This window comes from Tachysurus vachellii, chromosome 9 (assembly GCF_030014155.1).
Source record: "Tachysurus vachellii isolate PV-2020 chromosome 9, HZAU_Pvac_v1, whole genome shotgun sequence".
NCBI lineage: Eukaryota > Metazoa > Chordata > Actinopteri > Siluriformes > Bagridae > Tachysurus > Tachysurus vachellii.
In genome coordinates, this window is record NC_083468.1 from 19,594,001 (window position 1) to 19,620,501 (window position 26,501).

The following is a 26,501-nucleotide window of genomic DNA, read 5'->3' on the forward strand; positions in this document are numbered from 1 at the left end:
GCCTTTTATTTTCATCCTTTATGGGTCAGTCACTGCTGTCTGTCCAAAATGCTACAAAGGGACAGCAAGACTAAATGTGCCTAGAATATATTTCTTTTTTGATATTATAAATGCAGAACTGATTGGAAAGCAGTATCATACTGAATCAAGAGAATGTGCTAGCTTGTGTTGATCTCACCAATGACACAAGGAATTAAAAATAACCTAGGCTGCTATCATTACAGCATGACAAAGCAATAGCTATGACAAATTGGGATGATAAAAATCATCTGCATGGTTTAATAGACTCAAGGGTGATTATTAAATCTGGAAAAAGTTATTTAATCCGAGCAAGCTGTATATGAAAACTGCATTTTTTTCAATTAGAACTAGTCAGCTGATGGCTGATGGAAGACAAAATTGCCAGATTCACATAGTGAAAGTCTCTATAATGTTTTTTCTCTTCTCAAACAGAGTGGCCCTTTACATCCTTCCCTTCATCTGAAAGGTTAGAAGATCAGGAACCACTACAAAGTCCACACTATCAATAGTGTCAATAGTCTCTACAAGGGTCCTACCGGTAAGGAGTGTCTGTTATTCCCTGACAAGTCTCCACTGTTACCTAATAGAGACACACCATCTGTGTATCCAGCCTTTTCAGGATCCAGATGGAGAGCCAGTATAGGTGCAGAATGATCCCCGCTTCTTTCTGGCTCCTCGCCTTGTCTGTCCACAGCTGCAGCTGCGGATATAGCACACTCTTCCTTCATGATGCGCTGGTGCTCCTGTTTAAGCTCCTGGTAGGAACGGGAGAACATGTGGAAGATAGAGGTGGCAGGAAAGGCCATAATAAGGATGCCACTCAGGATGCTGCTGAGTGCCACCACCTGACCTGGGATGCTACGTGGCACCATGTCACCATAGCCCACTGTCGTCATGGAGATAATGGCCCACCAGTAAGAGGCAGGGATGCTGCTGAAGTCCTGCTCACTACTTAGCTCGCTCTCAGCCAGGTGCACGAGTGGTGAGAAGAGTGTCACAGCTACACACAGGAAGAGAAGCAGAAGCCCAAACTCACGCGTGCTTCGTCGCACGGTCAGACCCAGAGTCTGCAGCCCCAGTGAGTGCCGTGCGAGCCGCATCACGTATAAGATCCGTAGTGCTCGCAGGATCCGCAGCACCAGGCCCAGCTTGTCCAGGTAGCCCCTGCCTGCAGATGAGCGTTCTTTGTCTAACCCCACCTCTTCCTCTTCTTCATCCACAGCCAGGGACACGTAGTAGGGTAGGATGGCCATGGCGTCGATGATATTGAGTGGACCACGTAGGAACTCCAGTTTGCTGCGCGCCTGCAGGAAGCGTAACACAAACTCCAGGGAAAACCATGCCACGCACACGGTCTCCACGATGAACATGTGGTAACACTTCTGTGAGCACTCGCCCTGAAAAAGGAGAGAAAGAAAGAACTTAATTAAGCTATAGTTAAAGGTAATTGAGTTAACTTGAACACAAGGAGAGTCTTTAAAAGGGTCCACTGAGCCGAATGCGAATCAGGCAAAGGTATTTGCAAAGAGAGATAACATTTAGACAACACAGATGAGGTCAATCAGGAAAAGGAGGACGTGTCGCTGAGTGAAAGAGCGGAGAGATAAGATGAGGGATGAGATAGACATCAAATCATTAAAAAAGGTCTCTGTTTACTTTTGGTCTCTTTAAATGATAAGTCTAGTAGAATCAATTAATTATCCCGGGTCAAAGGTGCATCCGCTTTACTGTGAAAGAGAATACAGAAGACAAACAGATTACCGTGTCCTCTAACTGCCCTCTCCTGAGAACGCCAAGAAAACACTGAAACGATTCAATCAATCTTTCTACTCTCGTCTTTTGTTCATTTTCTCTCACACATGCGTCCTTCTCGATTCGATTCAGTTTAATTTTCACACCTTGTCCTACAGCATTTCAATAGCGAATGCCGTGACGATAAGAAGTACATTACGTATGTGAAAGAAGGCTCGCACCTCTCCTAATGCTGAATGACATTTTCTCCATGCTAATGCACTTAAAGTGACCTTAACTCCATGACTGCAGTTTCAAGAAATGTCAATGACGTCTCATTTCACCCATGAGAATCAATCAACTACTGCTTAAGTCACCATGGTGTCTACATGCATGCCCTTGTCCTTCATAGAAAAGCAAAAATCTTCAGATAATGGCAAACGGATTACGGATGGGAAAAAGGAATTGATACCATAGATGTTTTATGATTCGTTATTCTGCATTTATGCACCAAAAATATTATATTATATATAATAATATTATTATAATACATATGTTAACACTGGATCAGCATACAGCATTTATATTGAAAAAAACATAAATTGACATATTTAGGTTAATATTTTTAAAGCATTTCAGACAAAGAGGAAACAATAATATGAAGCTGGGTGTATTTCATGATGGATGAAAATCATAATATCGTAATGCAGGCTTTTAGAAATTAAAATTGAAATACAGCAGGATGGTGTTTTAATCATAAAACTGAGTAACAGCATCTCAGCACCCTCGATCAAAATCAAATCAAAATCTAAGGTGACTACAGATTAGAGTAGATCACTGCCAGCCCCAGTTTGTAATAAATGTCACCATAAAACAGCATAGTAGATTATAATAAAAGGATATAATTTTGTAGTTAAATTCTTGTCAGAAGACAGCAATACGACCCGCTCTTTAAGATTAAAATGTCTAGCTGACTTTTACTCATTTACACTTAGAAAGATACAGATAAATGATGTAAGTATCTAAAACCCACCATGTATAAATTTATTTTATGAGTTCTCAAAACTACAAAAGCTTTAGCAAATGAGTAAGTACATTTTTTTATACGGTGAATATGAAAACATTGTATACGACTTTAATAGAGAAAGTAAAATGAACAAGAGAAACTATTCAAATATTTAAAAATATTAAAATATCCATCATTTTATTTGAAAGTGCCAGGGCAGGGCAGAGTATTGCTCTGTTTTTTTGTCTCTACTGCATGTTTGAATATTTGACTCTCTTCTGACGTGCTGTGTATTTTCCATTTCTGTCATTCATAACCGGACATTTATTCTGAAGCCTTTGTCTTTGAAGAACCAGAGATGTGCATCAATTCAGTATTGGATCCACACCAGCTGCATTAGAATCATGATGCGCTGCAAAAATTATATACTTTTTTCCCTCATTACTACAATCTATATGCTGAGACTTAACTTTCAATTAGTTTGCACGTATACACAAAAGATCTATTATCAGCTGCACAGTGAAGTTGATTCATGGCTATGGCATGGGTTAAGTGTAATAAAATGTAATAAAGTGTAATAAAACACCATCTCTCAGGGTAAGAGGTAAGTATACAACAAGACTCTTCTCTGTTCTGGCACCGAGGTGGTGGAATGAACATCCCATAGGGGTCCGGACAGCTGAGTCACTGGCTATCTTCAAACGATGTTAGAAGTGAAATACTTGAACAAGCACTTTCTCCCCTGTTTGTTGTGTATGTATTTAAAAAATAAATAAATAAATTTGAACAGTGTTTAAGGCTCATGGAATCTGAAGTCTATAACCTAGTGAACTGGAGGTAATGTATTCAATGACTTTAAAGCACTTTTGTACGTCACGCTGAATAAGGGCGTCTGACAAATGCTGTACATGTAAATGAGCTTCTGAGAAGTGCTGGTAAAGAAGAAAAAAAATGTTAATTCAGTTGTCAGACTGAAAAAAGACAAAATATTCAATTAATTGGCTAAATTCTTAGTTTAAAATGTACCTTAAGTAATAGGTTATTAGTGACAGACACAGTCAGACACACACACAGACACACAGGTATTTGTATTATGCTTTGTTTGTGCTTTCTAACAAATTAGTAGATTTTCCTTACCGCCATTGACATTTTGCTTGAGTGTGCACTACGGTCAGATGCTAACCCGTCTCCTCAGCATATAATGAAATCAATGGATTGTCATTTTCTTGCAAGTTTCATTGTTATTTTCTGTAATTACGGCCATAATTGTTGAGTTCACCTGTTGAGGTCGCAGCAAAGGCTTGCTGTTATTGCTACCAGATAATAATATAAGAAAACTAACAGAAGAAATCAAAACTGACAAATGTTTTTTTTTTTATCTGTTTTTTTTCTCTCACAAGGTTAAAAAAGTGCTTTGCGTTGCACTTTTGCATCACACCACCCTGCCACTCAGTTCTTTCCCACACTGCAGAAATTGATATCATAGCAAGGGACAAATGATGTAATATTTCTCATTATGAGGTTATAACGTAATGTATATAAGAATATTAACCATGAGCTCCAAAAGACTGAGAGCACAAGTGAAAATCCTTCTGTATGGCATTTTTTTCAATCACATTATAAACGATATTATTAGCAATAACTTGAGTGAAAAGTAGAATCTTGGAGTTATTTTCATGAAGGTTTATTAGTATATACTGTAGTTTGTGCCCTTTTAGCTTTAATGACAGTGTGACTCGAGCTGACATGGACTCCTTAAGTTCATGCAAAACCTTATGATCCATTTAAGATCAAAGTCATCTGAACGAACGCTTTAGTAGAAGAGATTAAGGAGTTTATATAAGTATCACAAACTTGCTTACATTTAAATAAAGAGCTAGATATTTTGCTTAACATTCTTATTATTCTTAATTTAATATATTTAATATTGAATAATCAAGATATTGCACAATTTCAAGATTATAAATCTTGTTTCCAGCTATTTCCAGTTTTAAATAATAAAAGTAAAATCCCAGCTTTTCAATGTGGTCTCAGACTCTGGACAGACTCTCGTTGTCATTTTGTCATTTGAAAATGTATTTACTACTTTTAAGCTTACAATTCTTATTCTATGAGCAGATTATTTTGCTTTTGAAAGAAGTGCTTGAAATAAGATAAAATATCTGCCGAAAGCCTGAAGAAATGAGGATGAAACGAGTAAATTTATCTATAAATTGACTTGATAATTTGGCATTTATTTATCTAAAAGAGAGAAACATTAGGTACATCTGCGTAAGAGATATCACTTTTTGGTGGTGTATAACACCAAAAGGTGTAGAACTCCAATGAGATGTCTCCCTTACATAGGAGATGTCTCCCTCCCATACATACGTAATGCACAGAGATGTGAGACTGCAGAATCAGTAGCTTGGTGAAGTGTGTGTGCATGTGTGTTATTGACATATTCATATTGGAGACTTCAAAGCATTTTTGTACGTAGCACTGGATAAGAGTGTCTGCCAAATGCCGTAAATGCAAATGTGTGTGTGTACAGTATATGAGAGAGTACCAGTGCAGAACAGAGAGTAATGTCTTCCACACAAAACTGAACTAATAAAACAAAGTAGTTGGAGAATGTGATGCTGGAGGATGGTGTACAGTGGGATGAATAATTGGAGGGATGCTGCAATTCAGAAGCAGATGCTTGCTTTCATTTTCTAACAATAACAGAGCAGCTTGTTTCATCTCACTGCACCACAAACTGATTAATACTGCTTAAATCATCTGTGCGACTGATGAGAAAGCAAACACGCCGGCAATTATGGAGAGAAAGACAGAGGTGCAAATCGAACATATTATTCATGACAAGAGAAAATACTTGAGCGAATGCCAGAGATAGAGGTGGTACAGGTCCCAGTGGAAATGAGATATCTCTGCTCATCCATGTACAGTTTCCTTATGTTCAGCGTGAGGCTGTGCATGCAAAATTTACTCACAGTGCAGTGAACTGGTGATGATCAATGCCAGGTGTTTTTTTTTGTTTTTTTCTTTTCTTTTTTTATTTAATGGATTTGACTAAAATATGAATCAGGTCGCAGAGAGACTATGAGCTTGAGAAGAAGAAATAGAAAATTAAAGTCTGTGTGCAAGTGTGTATGAGAGAGAGAGAGAGAGAGAGAGAGAGAGAGAGAGAGAGAGAGAGAGAGAGAGAGAGAGAGAGAGAGATTCACACAGACACACTACACTTTCCTCACTTGTCACATCATTTTTTCCAGATGCTTTATAACACTGAGAGAAAATATGAGCATGGATCTTTTTAAAGCTTGCACATGGGCTTTCGTTTGATCATCAAAACTATATTTAAGCTACTCAACAATGTAACAATGTCTAAAGATAGAAGTGTATAAAGATAGAAGTACACAGGACACAGTCTGATTATCTGTATGTATGTAGACAGGACGTGACGCAACACTGACTCCGCTACATCTTCACAAATCATCATCATCATCATCATCATCATCATCATCATCATCCTCTTTCATTCACACACATACTACATTCTTACACACTCAATAATCAAATGCCTGTTATCCTTTACCTGCCTTTTTTACTATCTCTTTTTTACAATCTGTCCTGTGCAAATATGTCCTGACAGACTTTGTTATTTGGATCTGTCCTAGAAAACCCCAAGGCATAAAATAGTTTAGGTCAGCATATTGCTTTTCTTTGCTTTCTAATCCTCGCACTCTGCTGGAAAGCTGGCTAAAAAATGAGTGGGAAAAAAATCTCCGGCAATCAGTCAGGATGTCGCTTCTCTAATACATATACGGTGCATTGAATTACCTTTAAGGTCATGGAGTAATTTTAGATATAGTCTATAAAAAACCTTCAGATGTCAGTCCATATCTAATACAATCAGAACAGAGACACGTCTAACCTGACATTACTGTTAAACAGACACACAGACACTACACTTCTCCACTCACATACACACACACACACAAACACAATTGATATGCTGCTTCATCCCAAATTGAAAGCCTTAATCTGTGTAATCCTGCCAAATGCAGGGCAATGAACTTGACTCCTAAATGATGTTTTATAACTGAATGAAGCTCCATCACTCCATCACATGAAAATACAAAATCAAACAAAAAATAAAAAAATAAAAAATAAACACATGATACGAGTTTAACTGAAAGAAGGTACAGAAAAATACAAATATACTAATACTGTATATGCTTGAGTGCATGTTTGTGCATTCAACAAAGATGGTTGCTCTTAATGTACTGCTCTTAAAGTAACAGTGCTTACTCTTCCTATGCAATACATATGGACTACATTTGTGCCATTGTGGATTCTTTTCCTATAACAACACAGCCTGTTGTGTTTTTGTATTTAAATATGTACATTTAAATTATTAATTAAGTTCTGTACATACCTTGTGTCTATTGTAAAATAAATGTAATATTAAGTTAATGTCATGTTTTAATGTTACTTTTAAATCTAAATCTATTTTGATTTTAAAGCAGCTACACCATTTTTCCTGATAACATCGTTCTAGCTCTGTAATTCTGCATTATTTACTGTTAGTTTAGAATTTTAAGTGATGCCTAGTGAAATATATTAGCTACTGGAATCAATGTTAGTCTAACCTGGGCAAACAAAACAAAACAACCTAATTTAACCTAATTCTAGCCACAAGTTCATGCCTTTTAGAGAGGTGAAGGAGGCATAATTATTTGATGTGAGTATTTGGTCACTCCACCATACTGAAACATTTTACTGAGGTAGGGTGCAGGCGCTCAGCCTCAGGTTCCACACTGCAGTCTAGCGATTTATCCATCTTCAAACACACAGAGAGCTACAGCACTAACTAAATTTACATGAGAAGGTCAATGCAGATGATGAATTAGTATGATTCTTAATAGGTATTTTTCATACATTGATGAATCTTGGAGGTTAAACTGAGCTTATGCGATTGTGCAGTCATTGACTTTGAGATTTGTAACAGATCAACATATTTAAGGGGTAAAATGTATAGTTTGGTTTCTTTTGGCAAATGTAATTACAAGTGTATAAGTGTACAAGTATTCAATTTCATTCCAACACTTAAGTATAAAAAAAAGGAAACAAATCTGTAGTATAATAACAAAGTATAATAAAAAGTATACTTGCAAGCAAACTTGTGAAACTTTGGATTTTATTCTATGGAAAACATTGAAACTATTAGTAAACTGGCATTTACTCTTTTGATTCAAACTAAATTACATCCATAGACTTAAAGGTAGACTTTGTGAAGGATTTAAAATTATCCTGTCACACAAAATCTACAAAAAATTGTTTTTCAGTTTGCTCCATAAAACAAAAACTAAAAATAACTTCACTTCCTATGTAACGTTATTCATCCTTTCATCCTCAGTAACCACTTGGGGTTGCAGGGGATTTAGATCCTAGCCTTGCACCACAGGGCACAAAAAGGGAACTCCCCCTGGATGGGATGTCAGTCAATGTCAGGGCACAGTTACACTTTAAACTAGCCAGGCCAGCAGGAACTACATTTTTGGAAAGCTGAAGAAAGTAAGAGAACCAGGAGAAAACTCACACAGACATTGGGAGCACACACAAAACTTCACACAGTGAAAACAAGGAACTCTATATGGACATGTTACTGTGGATCACTTAGGGATCCTTAATAGTTTCCCAGGGTTCGATTCCCAGGCAGTGAGCTAGCCCAGCCACTGAAGAGTTAACTTTCAGGAAGGGCATCCGGCATCAAACCTGTGCCAAATCTAATATGCGGACCACGTGATCCGCTGTGGCGACTCTGAACCGGGAGGAATACCTGAGGAAGGAAAAACTTTGTGTGCCTCACACAACATTTATTTGAGTAAATGATTTTAAATATTGCATCGTACTGATTAAAATTTGTTCATACTGTATAAAAACCTTCGAATTTACTAGGCACCTAGTGTACTTTCTCATTAAGCAGATATATAGTATACAGAAATGCACATATAGTGTCAAGAGTAGCAGGGTCGAGTTGTGTTCCCACAGCAATCAAACTACAACCTAAAAAGCAAATATTCCAGAAATTGATTTAAACACACTAAATATTGCACATCTGAAAGCACCCTGAGGCTGTATAGAATATTAAATACACACATGTCAGTTCCTCCTCCTCCTCCTCTGGCCTAAGAGTGTATAAAAACAGACCGATTCTCAATTCTGCAAACAGTCACGTTTTTTTCTTTATTATCGAGAGTAATAGAAATTGCCCTGCATAACGGAGTGCGGGGATGAGAGAAGAATGAAAGTGCACAATAAAAACGAGTTGACATGGAAAGCAGGTCTATCTCATTGTGCTTACTGTTTATCTGTTCAATTACCCTGCAGCAGGAGCAACCTTGACCCGAGCTCTCACTCACATTAACATACACATAGCACAGAAGTAATCTAGATGCCACTTCAGCTGCATACTGACTTCAGTTTCATCTACAGCACCAGCCTCTTGTTTGGTGAAAATGCCGGCAGAATTTTGATGAAAAAATCGTTGACCTTTCACAGCAAAAGAGCATAAAAATCACTTCAAACACGAGTGAGAATATGGGTCTTTATTTTATAAGAGATCGATTTTATGCAAAACATGAGGGTTTATAATTGTTGAGCGGTATGCAAAAATATCTAAAAAACTGTCAAATTGATGTGAACATGAAGAGAGTACAGCCAGTTTTATTGGAGAAGAGTTGCATTGATTCCTCTTTAAACTTCTCTATGCTAACATAAAAGTTGAGAAATGTTATTAGCAACTGCTACAAAAAAAAGAAAGAAAATGGTGTGATTATCTGTTTAGCTTTATTATGATGAGGGGGTGTGTGTATTCTTTGAATGCTTTATGGTTCAGGGTGCTAGAGAAACCAACCTTTGAACTTTCAGCTTGACACACATTACAAACCCAAACACATTCTAAAAAAAAAAAAGCATGATGGAGTCGCCTAAAATTAGTGCATAAAATCAGCTGATGTTAAGGTTTCAGGAAAATTATTAGCATCGGTATAAATCATTTGACTTAATCACCGATAATCCATCTATAAAATTTGTGTAGGATAACTACATTAAAATAGCTTCGAAACAACAGTCAAACTCACTGCAAATGTGTCTCTTATGCCACATTACTGCCAATGTCATTAGCCAGGTTCAAGTCTGGAGCACATGAACAGCCTCTTCATAATGCAGCGCATGTGATTTAAATGTCTGTTATTTTTAATAAATGATCCTTGTCATTTAGTCACATGATCGTTCTGATTTGGTCACCATCTTTGGCATAGAATTTCTGGCTTTGTTTGAGAAAGCTGGCTGTTTGTTCTCAAGTGAATAAGCCTTAATCCTTATGTATTTTCCAGAAGACCGTCGATTTCTGAAGTTATATAAAACATTCTTAACTTGTGTTTTCCAGACAATGTAACTTTTGCTAATGTTAGCCATATTTACTGCTGAGATAAACTTCCTGGGTGTTTCATAATGTTGTTACTTAGTTAAACATAGCTTTGAGACAGCATGACTGCTACACAGCTGCTAGTTGAAGACGTATGTAATTAAGTGTATTATGGATCAGTATAAATGGATCTAAAACTTTTAATGAAGCACAGATACTGTAACTGATGCAGTCAGTCCTGATTACACAGCATGATGCCATATCAAATGCAAGGATAGTCAGTGCTAATGCAGGGGAAATACTGCTAAGAATACGTAAGTGTGTTATCCGTTGCAGGAGTCCGACTGACAAATGAGTTAGAAAGAGCTGAGAGTGTGGGGGGAGAGAGAGAGAGAGAGAGAGAGAGAGAGCGGCAACAGACTCATTACAGGAAAGTTGATGCAAGTGATGAGACAGACTATGACTGTAATAGAGTATGTTAGATCTATTTGTCATATCTTCCTAAATATCTAAAAAATTCACCCATCCCCTCATCTCCTCACCTGCCTCCTTCACTCATGCCCTCATCTCCTCACCTGCCTCCTTCACTCATGCCCTCATCTCCTCACCTGCCTCCTTCACTCATGCCCTCATCTCCTCACCTGCCTCCTTCACTCATGCCCTCATCTCCTCACCTGCCTCCTTCACTCATGCCCTCATCTCCTCACCTGCCTCCTTCACTCATGCCCTCATCTCCTCACCTGCCTCCTTCACTCATGCCCTCATCTCCTCACCTGCCTCCTTCACTCATGCCCTCATCTCCTCACCCGCCTCCTTCACTCATCCTCTCATCTCCTCACCTGCCTCCTTCACCCATGCCCTCATCTCCTCACCTGCCTCCTTCACCCATGCCCTCATCTCCTCACCTGCCTCCTTCACTCATGCCCTCATCTCCTCACCTGCCTCCTTCACTCATGCCCTCATCTCCTCACCCGCCTCCTTCACTCATCCTCTCATCTCCTCACCTGCCTCCTTCACTCATGCCCTCATCTCCTCACCAGCCCTCTTCACTCATCCTCTCATCTCCTCAGCAGCCCTCTTCACTCATCCTCTCATCTCCTCACCTGCCTCTTTCACTCATCCCCTCATCTCCTCACCCACCTCCTTCACTCATCCCCTCATCTCCTTACCCACCTCCTTCACTCATCCCCTCATCTCCATATCCGCCTTCTTCATTCATCCCCTCATCTCCTCACCCAAATTCTTCGCATATGCCCTCATCTCCTTACCCGCCTCTTTCACTCATCCCCTCATCCTCTCACCTGCTTCCTTCACTCATCCCCTCATCCTCTCACCTGCTTCCTTCACTCATCCCCTCATCTCCTCACCCACCTCCTTCACTCATCCCCTCATATCCTCACCTGTCTCCTTCACTCATCCCCGCCTCCTTCACTCATCCCCTCATCCCCTCACCCACCTCCTTCACTCATCCCCTCATCCCCTTACCCACCTCCTTCACTCATCCCCTCATCTCCTTACCCGCCTTCTTCACTCATCCCCTCATCTCCTCTCCCGCCTCCTTCACTCATCCCCTCATATCCTCACCCGCCTTCTTCACTCATCCCCTCATCTCCTCACCCGCCTCCTTCACTCATCCCCTCATCTCCTCACCCGCCTCCTTCACTCATCCAGTCATCTCCTCACCCGCCTTCTTCACTCATCCCCTCATCTCATCACCCGCCTCCTTCACTCATCCTCTCATCTCCTCAACCGCTTCCTTCACTCATCCCCTCATCTCCTCACCCCCACCCAAATCTGTGAGAAGACAACTTTTTTCACCCAAATCTGTGAGAAGCATTGCACAACAACTGCACTGCAGGTTTCTGAAACACTTACAACATATGGTTGTTATGGATATGGAATATAATTAGTGATACAGAAACATAATGACCCAAGAATAAACAAAACTGTTCAATATTTTTACTTCCCTCACTGACCCCGTTCACTATAATTAGCCAAGTAGACCTACTGTTAGTCCTGAGGATCTGTCACATAGCTCAGCTGATGTTTTTTTTTCCAACACCTCTAAGCTGAGTGTGTTCACACTTGGCCTATTCTTAAGATTTAAACTTCTGTTTTTAAGTAGACTTGAGAGTTAAGAGTGCATACACATCATATTTTAGACCTCATATGTTACTACAACCTTGTGAGCTACTCTTACATGCTTAAACAAGTCAATACTTATCTTGTAAACAAAACATAATATGCTACAATTCTTGCAATGGTTTAATGACCTAACCTATTTGCAGTGATCTGTAACTATAGTGGATAACCACTTATTAGCTTATTCATGTGTGCAAAGCAAAAAATATGGCCACAATTCATTCATTTTAAAACTTAAAATAGCATAACGAAAGCATTACAGGTGGAATAGATGATTTGTAGTATTTCATATCAGTACAAATAACCTGGAAAAATAAGTAAAACATTATATAAAAAAAGGAGGTTAAGCCAATGCCTCAGTACATTGTATTAAGTATATAATGTGGATAAGAAAACCATTTGTAACACCTTTTTTATGGTCCAGACTGCTCAGAGCCTCTAGTGAGTCATTTTACAGAGACTTGCCAATGCCCTTTCATTTGCCCCATCTCACTTAGACATCAATAACAAGTACAGTTAATAATTTTATCACAAATGCAGCAAACTGTCCAATTTTCTGTTACATCATTTACGGATGGTAGTCATATATATATATGGTATATAAATGCAGTATGTAACAAAAAACATAAAGAGACAAAACTATGAAATTCTTATGACGGCAATATTATTGAAGCCAATAGTTTTGTGACTGACTGTATGCATGTATTCTCTCCTAGTACATCCAAAATGTTTTTTTTTTTCCAAAGTGGATAAAGAATAAGAGGCAACAGAATGAGTATTTTCCTTGAAAGTGCAAAGTGAACATGGACATTGACGTGTGCAGCAGAAGAAATAAAGAAAATAACAGAGCAAAATAGGTGAGTGGTTACAGGATGAAAGGAGAGTAAGAGGGAGACGTTCTCTCAGGCAAACAGAGAAAGAACCGTTTATTCTTGTACAAAGTGTCATATTAATGTGTGAAAATCCCAGTGGGGGAAAAAGGGATATAAAATATTAAAAGTGCACCTTTAAATTTTTTGACTGCTCGGACTGTGTCAGAGTTGTTGTTATTATTAAGGGACTGAATAATAAGGATGTAAGGTCAAAGGTAAAGCAAGTCAGCAGTAATGAAAGCTGAATTCTATGTGTGGTTTCTTTGATGCTGAGAACAAAGATGTAATAACTGATTCATGGCATGAAATGTTCTGGACATAAACGTGAACATATGTGGATTTCTAAACATCTTAAATGTTTTGCCCTTATTCTGATCCCTATATTCTAAAATATCCATATTTTAATGGATGCTATTCTTCATAAAAGTCCTGTGTGTGTGTGTGCACGGGTGGGGTGGGGGGTTGGTTGTGTGTGCACATCATTAAAACAACCTGTAGTAGTAGAAAAGAAGAGGCTAAAGGAAATAAAGTTGATTCAATTAGCAACAGATAATTTTGTTTACTCATCTGGCTCACTTTTCTTTTAACACAGTCTAGCCAGTTGTAGACCATCAGAGCTGTACACATATGTCAAAGTGAGGAAATAATCCCAAGAAGCATCAGTAGGTTTACAGTTGCATAACAACCTAATTGATATTCCGAATCATAAAGTCTGTTGCTATATAAACACACTGAAGCACCACAAGGACACACATGGAGATCTTTAAGTCTCAGGCACAACAAAGGAAACAAATGCTGCTCATAAAAGAACAATTATAGTTTTACAATTTTAGTTAATAATATTATCTTCATTTAATTAGAAAACATAATATTAATTAATAATAGCAGTTTAAATAGAGACAATATATAAACTGTTGGAATATTGGTTTAATTAGTGAGCAAAGATATGATAAATATTACATTTTTTTTAAACATAACAATAAATAAAATAATAAAACAATTCTGAAAATGCTCTACTCTATTCTATGGAATCTTAAGTGTGTGTGTGTGTGTGTGTGTGTGTGTGTGTGTGTGTGTCCATTCAAACAGCTAAGAGTCAAGGCAGACCAGCATTGTGACTGAAGCAGTGCTTGTAATTAAATGAGTAAACAACACAAATCTAGGATCGGTGCTGACATTTCTATCATGATGCAAAAGTCACACAAAGCCAAGCTAAGTGGAGCGCTGTCCTATCTTAAAGGGAAGGGTATCTTTCTATCCAATCATATATCAGTAATTTGTCTCCTTTATTGTACCTTCAATTAAATTGACTTCCCCCATGTTATAACATCTTAGCTAAAGGTATTCTATCAAGTCTGTTTAAATGCAATAGTTCAGGTGAATTATTTCAGCTTCAATTCACTGTATCAGAATTCCAGCAGGTCAAATATTTCCATACATCAAGCTGGATGTCTCTTTACACAGTCTGGATTATTTTAAAGAATTGGGAGTGCACCTGTGACTGTGAAAGGGCTTAACTTTTGTCTTGGTAGCAGGGGAATGTCCAACCAACATAGCCAAGAACTCTTAAAAAAAGATTTATGGACATCCATAAGTCCAGCTCCTCCTAGCAATTTACAAACAACTGAATGTACAGTACCATGAGCATCAGTACAAACACACACTTTTGGAACAGCAAGGGCCAAACTGTCCCGAGCCATCAGAGATGCAAAGTGCACACATGCCCAGACAATCCACAGCTACTTCCTGGATACTCGGCGCATGTGGCAGGGCATCCAGGCAATCACAAACTATAAGACCGCTTCACCTGCCTTCACAGTGGCGCCTCCCTCCCAGATGCGCTGACCGACTTCTATGCTTGATTTGAGGTATAGAACAACTTAGCAGCAAAGAAGACCATCCCTCCTCCCAACGACCAGGTACTCTGTCTAACCACGGCCGGCATGAGGAGAACTCTATGCAGAGTTAACCTACGGAACGCTGCTGGACCAGACAACATTCCTGGCAGAGAGCTCGGGGAATGTGCAGGACAGTTAGTGGATGTCTTCGCTGACATCCCTGAGCATCACCACTGTTCCTACTTGCTTCAAGACAACCACCATTGCCTCCGTGCCTAAAAAGTGTCCATTTTCAATTACTATTGTCCCGTCGCACCCACATCTATTGTAATGAACTGCTTTGAGAGGCTCGTCATGAGGCACGTCAAGACCCAGCTACCACCTTCACTGGACCCCTGCAGTTTGTGTATTGTCCAAACTGCTCCAAGGATGATGCTATTGCCCCGATCCTATATCTGGTCCTCACCCACCTGGACAATAAAGATACATATGTATGAATGCAGTTCATAGACTTCAGTTCAGCATTCAACACAATCATCCCACAGCACCTGATAGAGAACCTCCCTCTGCAACTGGATCCTGGACTTTCTGAGTGAGAGACTCAGCTTCAGCAACGGGAACAGCATCTCCAGCACCACCACATTGAGCAGTGGAGACCCTCAGGGCTGCAAGCTCAGCCCACTGGTGTACATTTGCTGACTAATGTCTCATCACCAATAACAATGAGTCAGCATTCAGGTAGAAGGTGTACTGCCTTGTAATGTAGAGCCAACAACCTATGTTTCTGAATGTTGATAAAACTAAAGCGATGGTTGCTGACTTTAGGAGAGCACAGAGCGTTCACTCTCCGCTGAACATCAACGGATCCCCCGTAGAGATCGCCAAGAGCATCAAATTCCTTGGTGTTCATCTAGTGAACTTCACCTGGTCACTGAACACCTGCTCCATCACCATGAAAACATAGCAGCATCTCTACATCCTACGAAGGTAGAAGAAAGAACATCTCACTCCGCCATCCTGACAACATTTTACAAAGAGACCATCGAGAGCATCAGCAGCAGCTGCATCACTGTCTGGTGCCCAACTGTTTTCACGCTGTTTTGCACACTGTTTTTTGCTATCTTTGCCCATGCTGTCAACTCATTACAAAACCTCATATAACTGCTGCTATGATATTAAGTGTTCATTTCTATATTTTTGCACATGGACTGCAGAATATACCGTTTGTACACTGGTCGGTGCTGCTTTTGTGTATTGTCGAGTAGTGTTTTGTGTTTTTTTGTCTCACACTGTTTGTACTAGGTTGCACAGATGCACTTTTTTGTGGCTAGGACTAACTTACTTTAAGTCCTTAGCTCTGTTTTGTTTTATTTTACTCTGTTTTTGTTCTATGAAGCACCATGATCATGGAGAAATGTTGTCTAATTTCACTATGTACTGCATCAGCTATATATGGTTGAAATGACAATAAAAGATACTTGATTTGACTTGACCTTTAGGAGCACTATTGTTCAGAAAAAAGACATAAATGAACTCCCAGGGATGAATGATGTTCCATGTGAATATTAACTAAAGCTCTAAAAGCGATTACATGATTTTATGCATTGTGTGTCTACCGTATATATTTGTGAAATTGAAATTGCATACATTTTCCTGTTAGTTTCACTGTAGTTCCTGCAAAGACCATAATAGTTGCTGAATAATATGCTTTAAATTGCTAACTAAATAAGTCTGCCCCTTTAAAGGATTGCATTTCATGAGTCAGTGAAATGTGTGTACAATCTAATAGTACATTATGTTTCTAAAAGGTTTGCTGTTTGCACCTCTGATATATGAGTGCTGCAGGCAAATACTGGCTTCTGGATACTGAATTTCACTGACATTGAGATTTTGTTTGAAGGGTTGTTACCTTCAGTAAAAGAGTAAAAATTCCATTCGCAGTCAATTATGTTTTCAACTCAACACACACTGGGCTATGGCAGCATTATGGATGGTCCGGGCATCCAATAACACCTTCATCATGGACCTTTCACTGTTGTATTTCTGCCAGAGAAGCCAAATTTACAACTACTGCTAGAGATAGAGAACGAGTGCCAGTGAGAGAGAAAGTGTAGTGAGAAAATGGGAAAAACCTACAGATGCTAACGATCAGACCCTAAAGGACCCTCCGGTACAGGTCATTACACTCTGTCTGTCTCAGCTAAATCACATAAACACACACATTTATACATACATACACAGAGATACACAGATAGACAGACAGACAGACAGATAGATAGATAGATAGATAGATAGATAGATAGATAGATAGATAGATAGATAGATAGATAGATAGATAGATAGATAGATTGTGTGTGTGTGTGTGCGTGATGTGCCTACAGATTATAGAAAGTTCACTCAGGACAGCACTGCCTTAAATGCTAACATCTATCTGAGAGGATTAGAAGTGCTGCTTTTGCACAGGTGTGCCGCACTATTTCTGTCTCTAAGTGTTTAAAATTTGAACAGAAGTGCAGACACTGGCTGTCTAACGCAAGCCTTTCAAATAGCTTTGATTAATGTCCAGGGAAGTCATTACAGAGGAAAAACGAGTCCTTTTCAAGCACATCTATTTCAGAGTGAAAAAAAAAAAGATAAAAATGCCTGACTCTGCACTGCAGCTGAGTTTAGTTTTTTATCACTTCTCCACTACACATGAATCACCATCTCTGAAGTTCAAAACAGGAATAAAAGTTTAACCTACTCTAAAGGAAATGATATTCAGGTATTCATTCATTCATTCATTTTCTACCGCTTATCCGAACTACCTCGGGTCACAGGGAGCCTGTGCCTATCTCAGGCGTCATCGGGCATCAAGGCAGGATACACCCTGGATGGAGTGCCAACCCATCACAGGGCACACACACTCTCATTCACTCACGCAATCACACACTACGGACAATTTTACAGAGATGCCAATCAACCTACCATGCATGTCTTTGGACCAGGGGAGGAAACCGGAGTACCCGGAGGAAACCCCCGAGGCACGGGGAGAACATGCAAACTCCACACACACAAGGTGGTGGCGGGAATCGAACCCACAACCCTGGAGGTGTGAGGTGAACGTGCTAACCACAAAGCCACCGTGCCCCCCTATATTCAGGTATTGTCCCCTCCAATTGTTACATGACTAAGCCAGTTTCTGTTGAAAAACCATAAAATCTGTGTAAGTACTGAGGAATATACTGCACTTAAATGCTGGATTCTGATAAGATGCCTGCCATTTTTTCAGGTGATGTATTTTATGCCATCAAAGTATATTATGGTAACTGACATGACAGGAATCTTGCAAACATCATGACTTTGAGGTTTCTGGTAACCTTGTGTTCAACAGAAGGTTGCAGTGAATCTTCTAAGAGGTGAGGTTAATTTTTTAACAATCCAAATAAAAAAATCAGGCAGAGGTCAATCAATTAGACAAACAGACTAATGCAGGATGAACCGAACTGTAAGCATAAGTCAAGCTGAGAATAGTAATCGAGAGAGAACAACAGAATGCAAAGAATGGAGGTGAGGTGGAGGGAAAACAGGAAACAGGTGCAGTATTCAATGTTCAGGTGAATGAGTGTGACATAATGTCTGGAATGGATTCAAGTGGTGACTCATGAATTGGCAGTGAATTTGGATGTCTGTGCAGGTACTGTGTGGATGTCAGTATTATGTCTGTGTCAGAAATAATACAATAATCGGAGCTCAGATATCTAGAGAATTGTGCAAATGTCTGAGGAAATGCTTGTAGAGCAAAGGTGCCTTCAACAATCCATCTATCTAGACATTTTCTGGTACGCTTATCCTAAACGCAATCATGGAGAGCCTGGATATAATACCAGGGGACTCTGTGCACAAGATGAGGGACACTCTGGACAGGGAGCCAACCCTTCGTAGGCGTAGGGCACAATTTCACACACACACTCATAATCGACAGATATTATAGCAATACCGATCAGCTTGCAACACATTTTTTGACTGGGTAAGGAAACCTGAGTACCAGGACCAAACCCCTGCATTGGGAGAATGTAATTTCCATGCACACAGAGGTTTGGAGCCACAGTGATGCGAATCGAACCAATAGTGCCGGCGGTGCCTTGCAAGCATGCTAATCATGGTCTACATAAAATATCTTCTATAGGTAAAGAGCAATAACCAAACAAATCCATTCTTCACTGTGACAAGCCTTTGCCTTGATTCAGGTACACTTTACACAGGATTATGAGAACTCTGGCTGGTCAGTTTTCCTATGCACCTTGGCGGTCCTGACATAGTTCTTCAGGAGATTTTGACTGTCACACTTTGCACTTGTTTTTGCAGTTAGTCCATGACAGCCCTGCTTGTTCCATCTTAAAAAAAATCAGAATAAAGGGAAAATGTCATGAAATCTGACACAAACCCTTACTGAGAGGCCTTCAAACCTCAGACACTTTGCAGTGTACTGCTGGGATCTGATCCGTGTTGCACACACTAATAAGCCCGTGGTCTGTTTTGCTTCACTCCGCTTATTTATCTTACAGCTTGTAGCGAGTTTGCAAAGTCAAGAATCTGTTTACCCCTGTATATAGATGTGAGTTTACTCTGCTGCAGAAATTTGCTGCTTTTTCTACAAAGACCTCCTGCAGAACCACTGCCTCAGTGTTTAAGCCCATAAACACATGGTAACCATTCATATACACTTCAAGCTGTTAGTGTCCAGGCATTTATATCTAACACATATTGAATTGTGTCGTGCCATAAAATAGTAAAATACTGTCAAAACATTTTCCTCTCAATCTATCTTTATTTACACCTGAGTAGAATTCTTGATTCGGGTGTTGATTTATTTCTATGACAAGAGTTCGGCAGCAAAATATTTCACAGGGACTTGTATGGTGGATGCTGCACATGAAGTGATTTACAACAAAAGCGTCTGGTTGTTAAAATGCTGATGTTGGAAGGAGTGTCTGCTTTGGAAGATATCAGAACACTAAGCATCAGTGTTAAAGCTGTTCCAGGCATGGGGAAGTATTTAGGCTGGAGGACTTTGCAGCTACTCTGTAAAACCTTTTTATTAGCTTCATGAGGGGAAAAAAAAACGAGGCCGTTGAGGGAACAACTGTTTATAGCTGCTATAATCTTATTTTGGAGATGTTCAGTGTGGTAACAGATCTCGCCACACAATTGTGGATTAATTATCCATAACAGCAAACCACATTGTGTTATGTTCTTTATATCGCTTGTAACACTATTCATGCTATAAATTACAGACACTTGAACACATACATTATTTGAAGTAACATCTTAGGTGGAATTGTGAAAAAACAGTGAGAAAGTGAGATATAAACTTGAAAATGTGAGAAATAAAGTCAAAATTGTGATATATGAAATCACAATTGTGAAACAAAATGTCAGAAAAGCAAGTTGTAAACTCAAAATTGAGAGACATAAGCAGAATTGTGAGTTTAAATCTTGCAATTTTGAAAAAATAAAATAAAATAAACTGCAAGAACAAAAGGCAGATATCTCAGTTCTGAGATATAAAGCCACAGTTATCTTTTTCTCTTCATGGCAGAAACCAGCATCCATAGATACCAGCTACTTAATATTTCTAAAAGCAGAAATGTTCTGCGAGTTTGCCAGTATATAGCTACAGTGGCATTAGATGGGTTTTCCCAGAGCACCACGCTTAAGAGGATAAAGATTTGGGATGCTTTTTCCTGCAGTGTGAACGTAGTCACTACACACACAGAGATCAAAGGGTCGGTCATGTACACAGCAGTCTGTTATCAGTGTATCCAAGCCTGAAACAAACACACAAGCACACACACACACACACACACACACACACACACACACTCACACACACACACACACACACACACACATACACACACACAGATGCACAAAACATGTCTATTTTTCAAAATAAAACTATAGCTTAATTGCATGCCGACCTTTGCATTCGGAAAAGTTATGCTCATTACAAGTTAAACTGTCTTTGTGCTTTGTGCTACCAATTGACAGCGTGGTAGTAAAATCTAATGCTATTTTAGGATGAACTCATCAGTGTGGACAGCACAGGTGTTTTATCTACAGTACACACTTATCAGACTGCTCTGTTCTGATACTTGTCCATTTTCTCACTTGCCCAAAATGGCACAACGAGTAATGATACTATTATCTACATTTTTCTGTGGGGTGGATGATGTATGTTTTTGTCGTGAATAATGTAACTTGCAGCAATGCTACAGCCCTAGAAATGACCACAACACTATAAGAAGTTCATAAAGAGGGAGCATTCAACAAGCCACAACCAAATCCATGTAAATGTCATAGAAACCAACAGCAAAAGCAAGCAGCATACAGCAAATGAACTCAAGGTCTGAGGAAAAAGATTCTAGAAGGATTTTGTGCTAAATGCTTTGGTTCAGTTTATTCGAGTCTGGGGAAAGCACTGTTGCCACAGTGATTGCAATCAGTGACTACTGTAGTGGAAATTTTAAATATCATTGAAAACAATAGTGAACAGTATTTGGTTTGCTCAAAATGATGACGATCAGTAACTGTTCATTAGCAAGAGTGGTGATCAGTGATTGGTCATTGAGAAACTGGTCATTTGGGATTGGTCATTGGAAACAATGGTGATCAGTGGTTGGTCAGTGTTATCAGTAGTGACCAATGGTTCATCATTAGGATCAATGGTGATCATTGGCTGGTTATTGGTTTAGTTACTGGTAAGTGATTTGCCATTGGAAACAATGAGGTGCTAGAGTCAGATGCTAAATTCAGCTCAAACATTACAAGATTTTTTACTACATTTTTTTAATGCGGCTGTCAAATCATTAGCATTGAAATCATTAATTTATCATTAATCATAGCATTGAAATCATTAATTTATCATTAATCATAGCATTGAAATCATTAATTTGGCAACACTATGGGAAAGTCAGCTTATACACTTAAAATAGATCACGCAATTAAAGGACTTAGACTTAGCTGAGTTAAACTTAGTTTTACTGCACATTTTAAGAGACACTGTAGTTTAATAAAAAAGGATCTAGAAATTCCTATGATATACACCCACTGAGAGAGAATAAAACTGTCCGAGTCTTGCAGATGTATGATTCACATTGTAAAACGTGCCTGTGATTTGGCTCTTTACTAAGTCGTGTCACTTCACTTCACTTGTCTTTACTCTATAACCGCCATTTAGGATAAGTGAATAAGTGATGCAGATTACATATGTGTGTGTGTGTGTGTGTGTGTGTGTGTGTGTGTGTGTGTGTGTGTGTGTGTGTGTGTGCGTGCATGTGTGTGCATAAACACTGAAAGACTGCATGGTAATTTAGTAGTGGAAAGGCACAGGTTCATCCTGCGGACCTACTGTACTGTGTGCATACTGACATTCGGGAGTCACTTCATTATGCACTGCATGTGTTTGCTGACACTGTGGATGCCTCACTGGGCCAGTTCATTACTCTTTGGTATTTACTGACACTGGGGAGCACTGTATGCTCTTCCTTCATTATTTCCCACTAGGATTGGTGCGCATGAACACCCACACAATTAGGAAGGAGGACAGTCTGTATATTAATAGTAAGTTTAGTTCTTGCTAAGACTTAAGTTAGAGTAGCAGTTCTCAAACATTTTATATCCAGGGATGCTCTTATCTGAAAAATAAGGTCACTCAGCAGATTTATTCCACTCAGAGCCATACAGCCTTTTATTTCAGACATTTCCACCAACAGAGCATATTAGGCCCGAGCTGACATTATTTATAAGCCAACTTGTGTTTGAATCAATGAGGTTTGGATCAGACCTATTAAATTCCAATGAAACAGGCTAGTAACTTTAAGAACTCAACAATAAATACAATATTTGCAGTAATTTAAGGTTGAGATTATCTCAACTGTGACAAAATATAAAAGGTCACATTTCCCAGCCTATCCTGTGCAGACATCTGGGTGCCCCGACTTTGAGAACAACAAGGCTTAGAGGAATGATCAGATTTACTGATTTACTGGGTGGATATAAAGTATACATTAAAGAAATATTAAAATATTAGAAAGAAATTTTAAAAATAATCTAATTTTTAAGTTTTAAATGATAAGGTTTAGCAGGTCTGGCCTAGAATTTGCCTAGGTTGCTTACATGTTGGACAAAAGGCACTTTTATCACTGAAAAGGTATGCTAATGTTAACTTGCTTTTAAATAAGCAAGCAACTGACAATGCAACAAGGAGATGCTAGAGTATGGTAGCTATAGTAATAGCTACTTATCTACCAGATTTAAAAAAAGAAGTTTTTAAGTTAAGATATATACTGTATATAGCATTACAGTGACGGTTTGTTAATAGCCAAGCTGCTAGCAAGGTATAAAAAACTTTATTAATAGCTGTAACTGTGAGAAGCTTACACAGTTATAGCTAAACATTATTTACATAACCTAGAAAATGAACTAGCTTCCGTGTAGTGTGTGGTAGCCTAGTGGTTAAGGTGTTGGGCTACCAATGTGTACCAAGGGAAAGGTTGTGAGTTCGATCCCAGGTCCACCAAGCTGCCACTGTTGGGCTCCTGAGCATGGCCATTAACCGTCAATTGCTCAGTTGTATAAAAAAGATGAAATAAAGTAAGTCGATCTGGATAAGGGCGTCTGCCAAATGCTGGAAATGTAAACTAGCTCAACCCTGTAACTTCTCAAGGGACCCTTTTAACAGGCTGTTCAGGCTAGTCAGCCCATTAGGGACTTCTCCTCAGGCACTACAAGTTAAGCAAAGCTGTGAATGTGACTTTAGGAGCCAAAATGAGAACCAATAATTACAGTAAGACTGGAGCTCTGTTAAAGAGTAAAATGGTGCCTTAGAGTGTAGACTCACCCTGTTCTCCTCCTCTCGCAGGTCTGGCATGGTGCTGATGCACAAACTGATGACAGTGACAGCAACCATAATCACAGAGAAACAGGCAAACAACTTCCCCGGCAGACCTGACTGTGGGTTCTCCACCATGTCCCTGAGGTGGCTCATGAACCTGTGGTAGCATGTGTCATCCTGTGGAGGGTGCTGCTGAGAAGTGTGCTTCCTGAACTCCTCCTGTTTGTGGCGCTCATGATCGGCCACCTCCTCGAGACGCATGTACATTTTGCGCTTGCAGCAGCGTTCCATGCACGCCGTCTCTATTCCCCAGTAGGTCAGCTCATCATGCAGTGAGAGCGCACATGTCTCACGCAGCATCCGCAGCTTACCAGCTGCTAGGAAATTTAAGATTACTCGGAAGGCACTGGGGCTGCGGTCAAAGAAGAATTCGTGTCTTGCCTCATCATAATCATCACACACACCGGCGATCTCCTCAGGGCTTCTGCATGTTCGCAGCTTGCCCAGGCGTGTCATTGGGAACTGCTCCAGTGTGCTCCATGGCAGCGTGTAGCGGTTACCCCCAACATTGATGAGTGCCTGTAACGCATGGTCCACAGAAAGCAGGTCCTCAGGCCGACGTAAGAGGCGTGCACGCTGGTAGTACACACCTTTGATTGTCTCTGTTTCAGGGATCTCAGTGAAGATGCGGTCCAAGCTACTGTCATCACTGACAGACAGGTTGCTAAAGTCATGGTTAGTGTTACTGATGATGGGCATGGTGGCATTTAGATGAGGATGCTGGTCAACAGATGACGAGCCTTCTTGTGAGAGGAGGGTAGCTGATAGGAAATTCTGCGTTCATCCGAGAAACAGGGATCCCAGAGGATGTAGTATCATGGGGGACTTCTGCAGTAAGCCTCATTTAGTCGCTGCAAGAGACAAGTGGGAATAAAATAAAATGTAAAAAAAAGTTACTGCTGAAACAAAAAATGTCTCTATTTAATTCAACACAACAGCAACTATAGACTAAAATCTATCAATTTTTTAAAGGAAAAACAGGAATGTCTACATCAGCAAATATTACTACATTACACAATTTAATTCAAATACAAATTTCATGCAAATCCAGGCTTACAGAAGTGATCTGGAACACTCTATTTAATCTCAGGAATGTCAGGAAGGATTGAAAGCTTGAAAGATTGATTCACTACATAATTTCGACATGTGTTAATGGAGAAATACTGTTAAGGTTTAGAAGCTGAGTGACCTTTCATAAAACACAGACTGCCTTGCTGTATGTAGATAAAATTTTGTGTGAAGTAAAATGATATCCTAGGGCACTGGGTTGCTGTTGTACAGTAAATCATGTGTAGCTTGTGCCTTTTAAGGGCTTGAATACATGCCGTGAATCACGATAACCGCACTGGGAATCAGTGTTCGGTTTGAATGGTGGAAGATGAAGGAAGAAAGAGTGGAGAGAGGAAACTGGATAGGACTGCCTGTTGTCACATTTAAAAAAAGAGCCATATCCTAATATACAGTATACAGTATATCTTCAAATAAATTTCCATAGCGTTGTAAGCTATAACCAGGTCTACTGATGAACTTGTAGTAATTGTTTATTTCTATACAAACTGCGAGTTACTTTGGTTGCTTGGTGGCTGCATGAAAATATGCTTGTTATTTAAAATATTTTAAATAAATTTCAATTTCTGTTTATACACTCTCAGAAAAAGTACAAAACTGTTCCCTGCACTTCCTTTTCACCCTTAGTTTGTCCTTTTGTGTGTGTAATACATGGTGATGTGAGAATAATGTACCATTAAAAATGATTTATGGTACATACTTGGACCTCAATTGCACATTTAATTAGCATTTTTAATTAGCATTGCACCATTCCAAATAAAAGCTACCCAGTAATGGCAGTAAAGGGGTACTTTTAATTACCAAAAGGGTGAAAAGGAATGGTACAGTTTTACTACTCCTTTTATTTTATGACAGTGTCCCGAAGAGTCAGTGACTAAAACTCCGAATGCCAATGGTGATGACTAAAACATAATACTTGTAGAGACTTTGATAGCTCAGATGTCCCTAATGACACAAGTGCATCAGTGCATGATACCCATCCATGAGAATAATGAGAGAATAATGTATTAACACCTACCGCTGAGCCGGTTTGCGCAGCCGGTCCTCACTTTTTCTCCCTTCAAGTTTTCTAGTTGAATCTACACAGCTGACATCAGGACCATAATATTTCCATTCCTGGTGCTGAAATACGGCTACCGCAGTGACAAGCTCCAAGAGTCGTGGAAAAAGCAGGAGACAGGACGGTGATGGTCCCGTTCGCTCTGCACCGCAGGATCACATAAAGAGCGCGCGTAAAGAGGAGGAGAAATCTGGCGACGGAGCGAGTGCGCATCTCTCCCCATCCTCTGCTGTGTTCAGAGAGAGACTGCAAGTTTACAGACGGGATGTGTCGGTGTGGATTCGCTCACCTCGTCTTGCCTGCGTCGCACCTGTCAATCTAGAGAGAGAGAGAGAGAGAGAAAGAGAAAGAGAGAGGCGTTTCTTTTTCAGGATAAGTCAAGTTTCATGCGCGAAGGACGACAGCTGCTTG

General features: G+C 39.6%; 1 protein-coding gene across 1 annotated transcript; it reads right to left on the reverse strand.

Annotated features, from left to right (window-relative positions):
* Nucleotides 1–215: 215 nt before the first annotated feature.
* Nucleotides 216–26,501, reverse strand: kcng4a (potassium voltage-gated channel, subfamily G, member 4a). The gene is made up of 3 exons (XM_060878162.1): nt 26,049–26,501; nt 23,909–24,813; nt 216–1,418 (listed from the first exon to the last, which is right to left on the reverse strand). Exons 2-3 carry the CDS (start codon nt 24,659–24,661, stop codon nt 543–545), a joined length of 1,629 nt encoding a protein of 542 aa, XP_060734145.1. The 5' UTR covers nt 24,662–24,813; nt 26,049–26,501; the 3' UTR covers nt 216–542.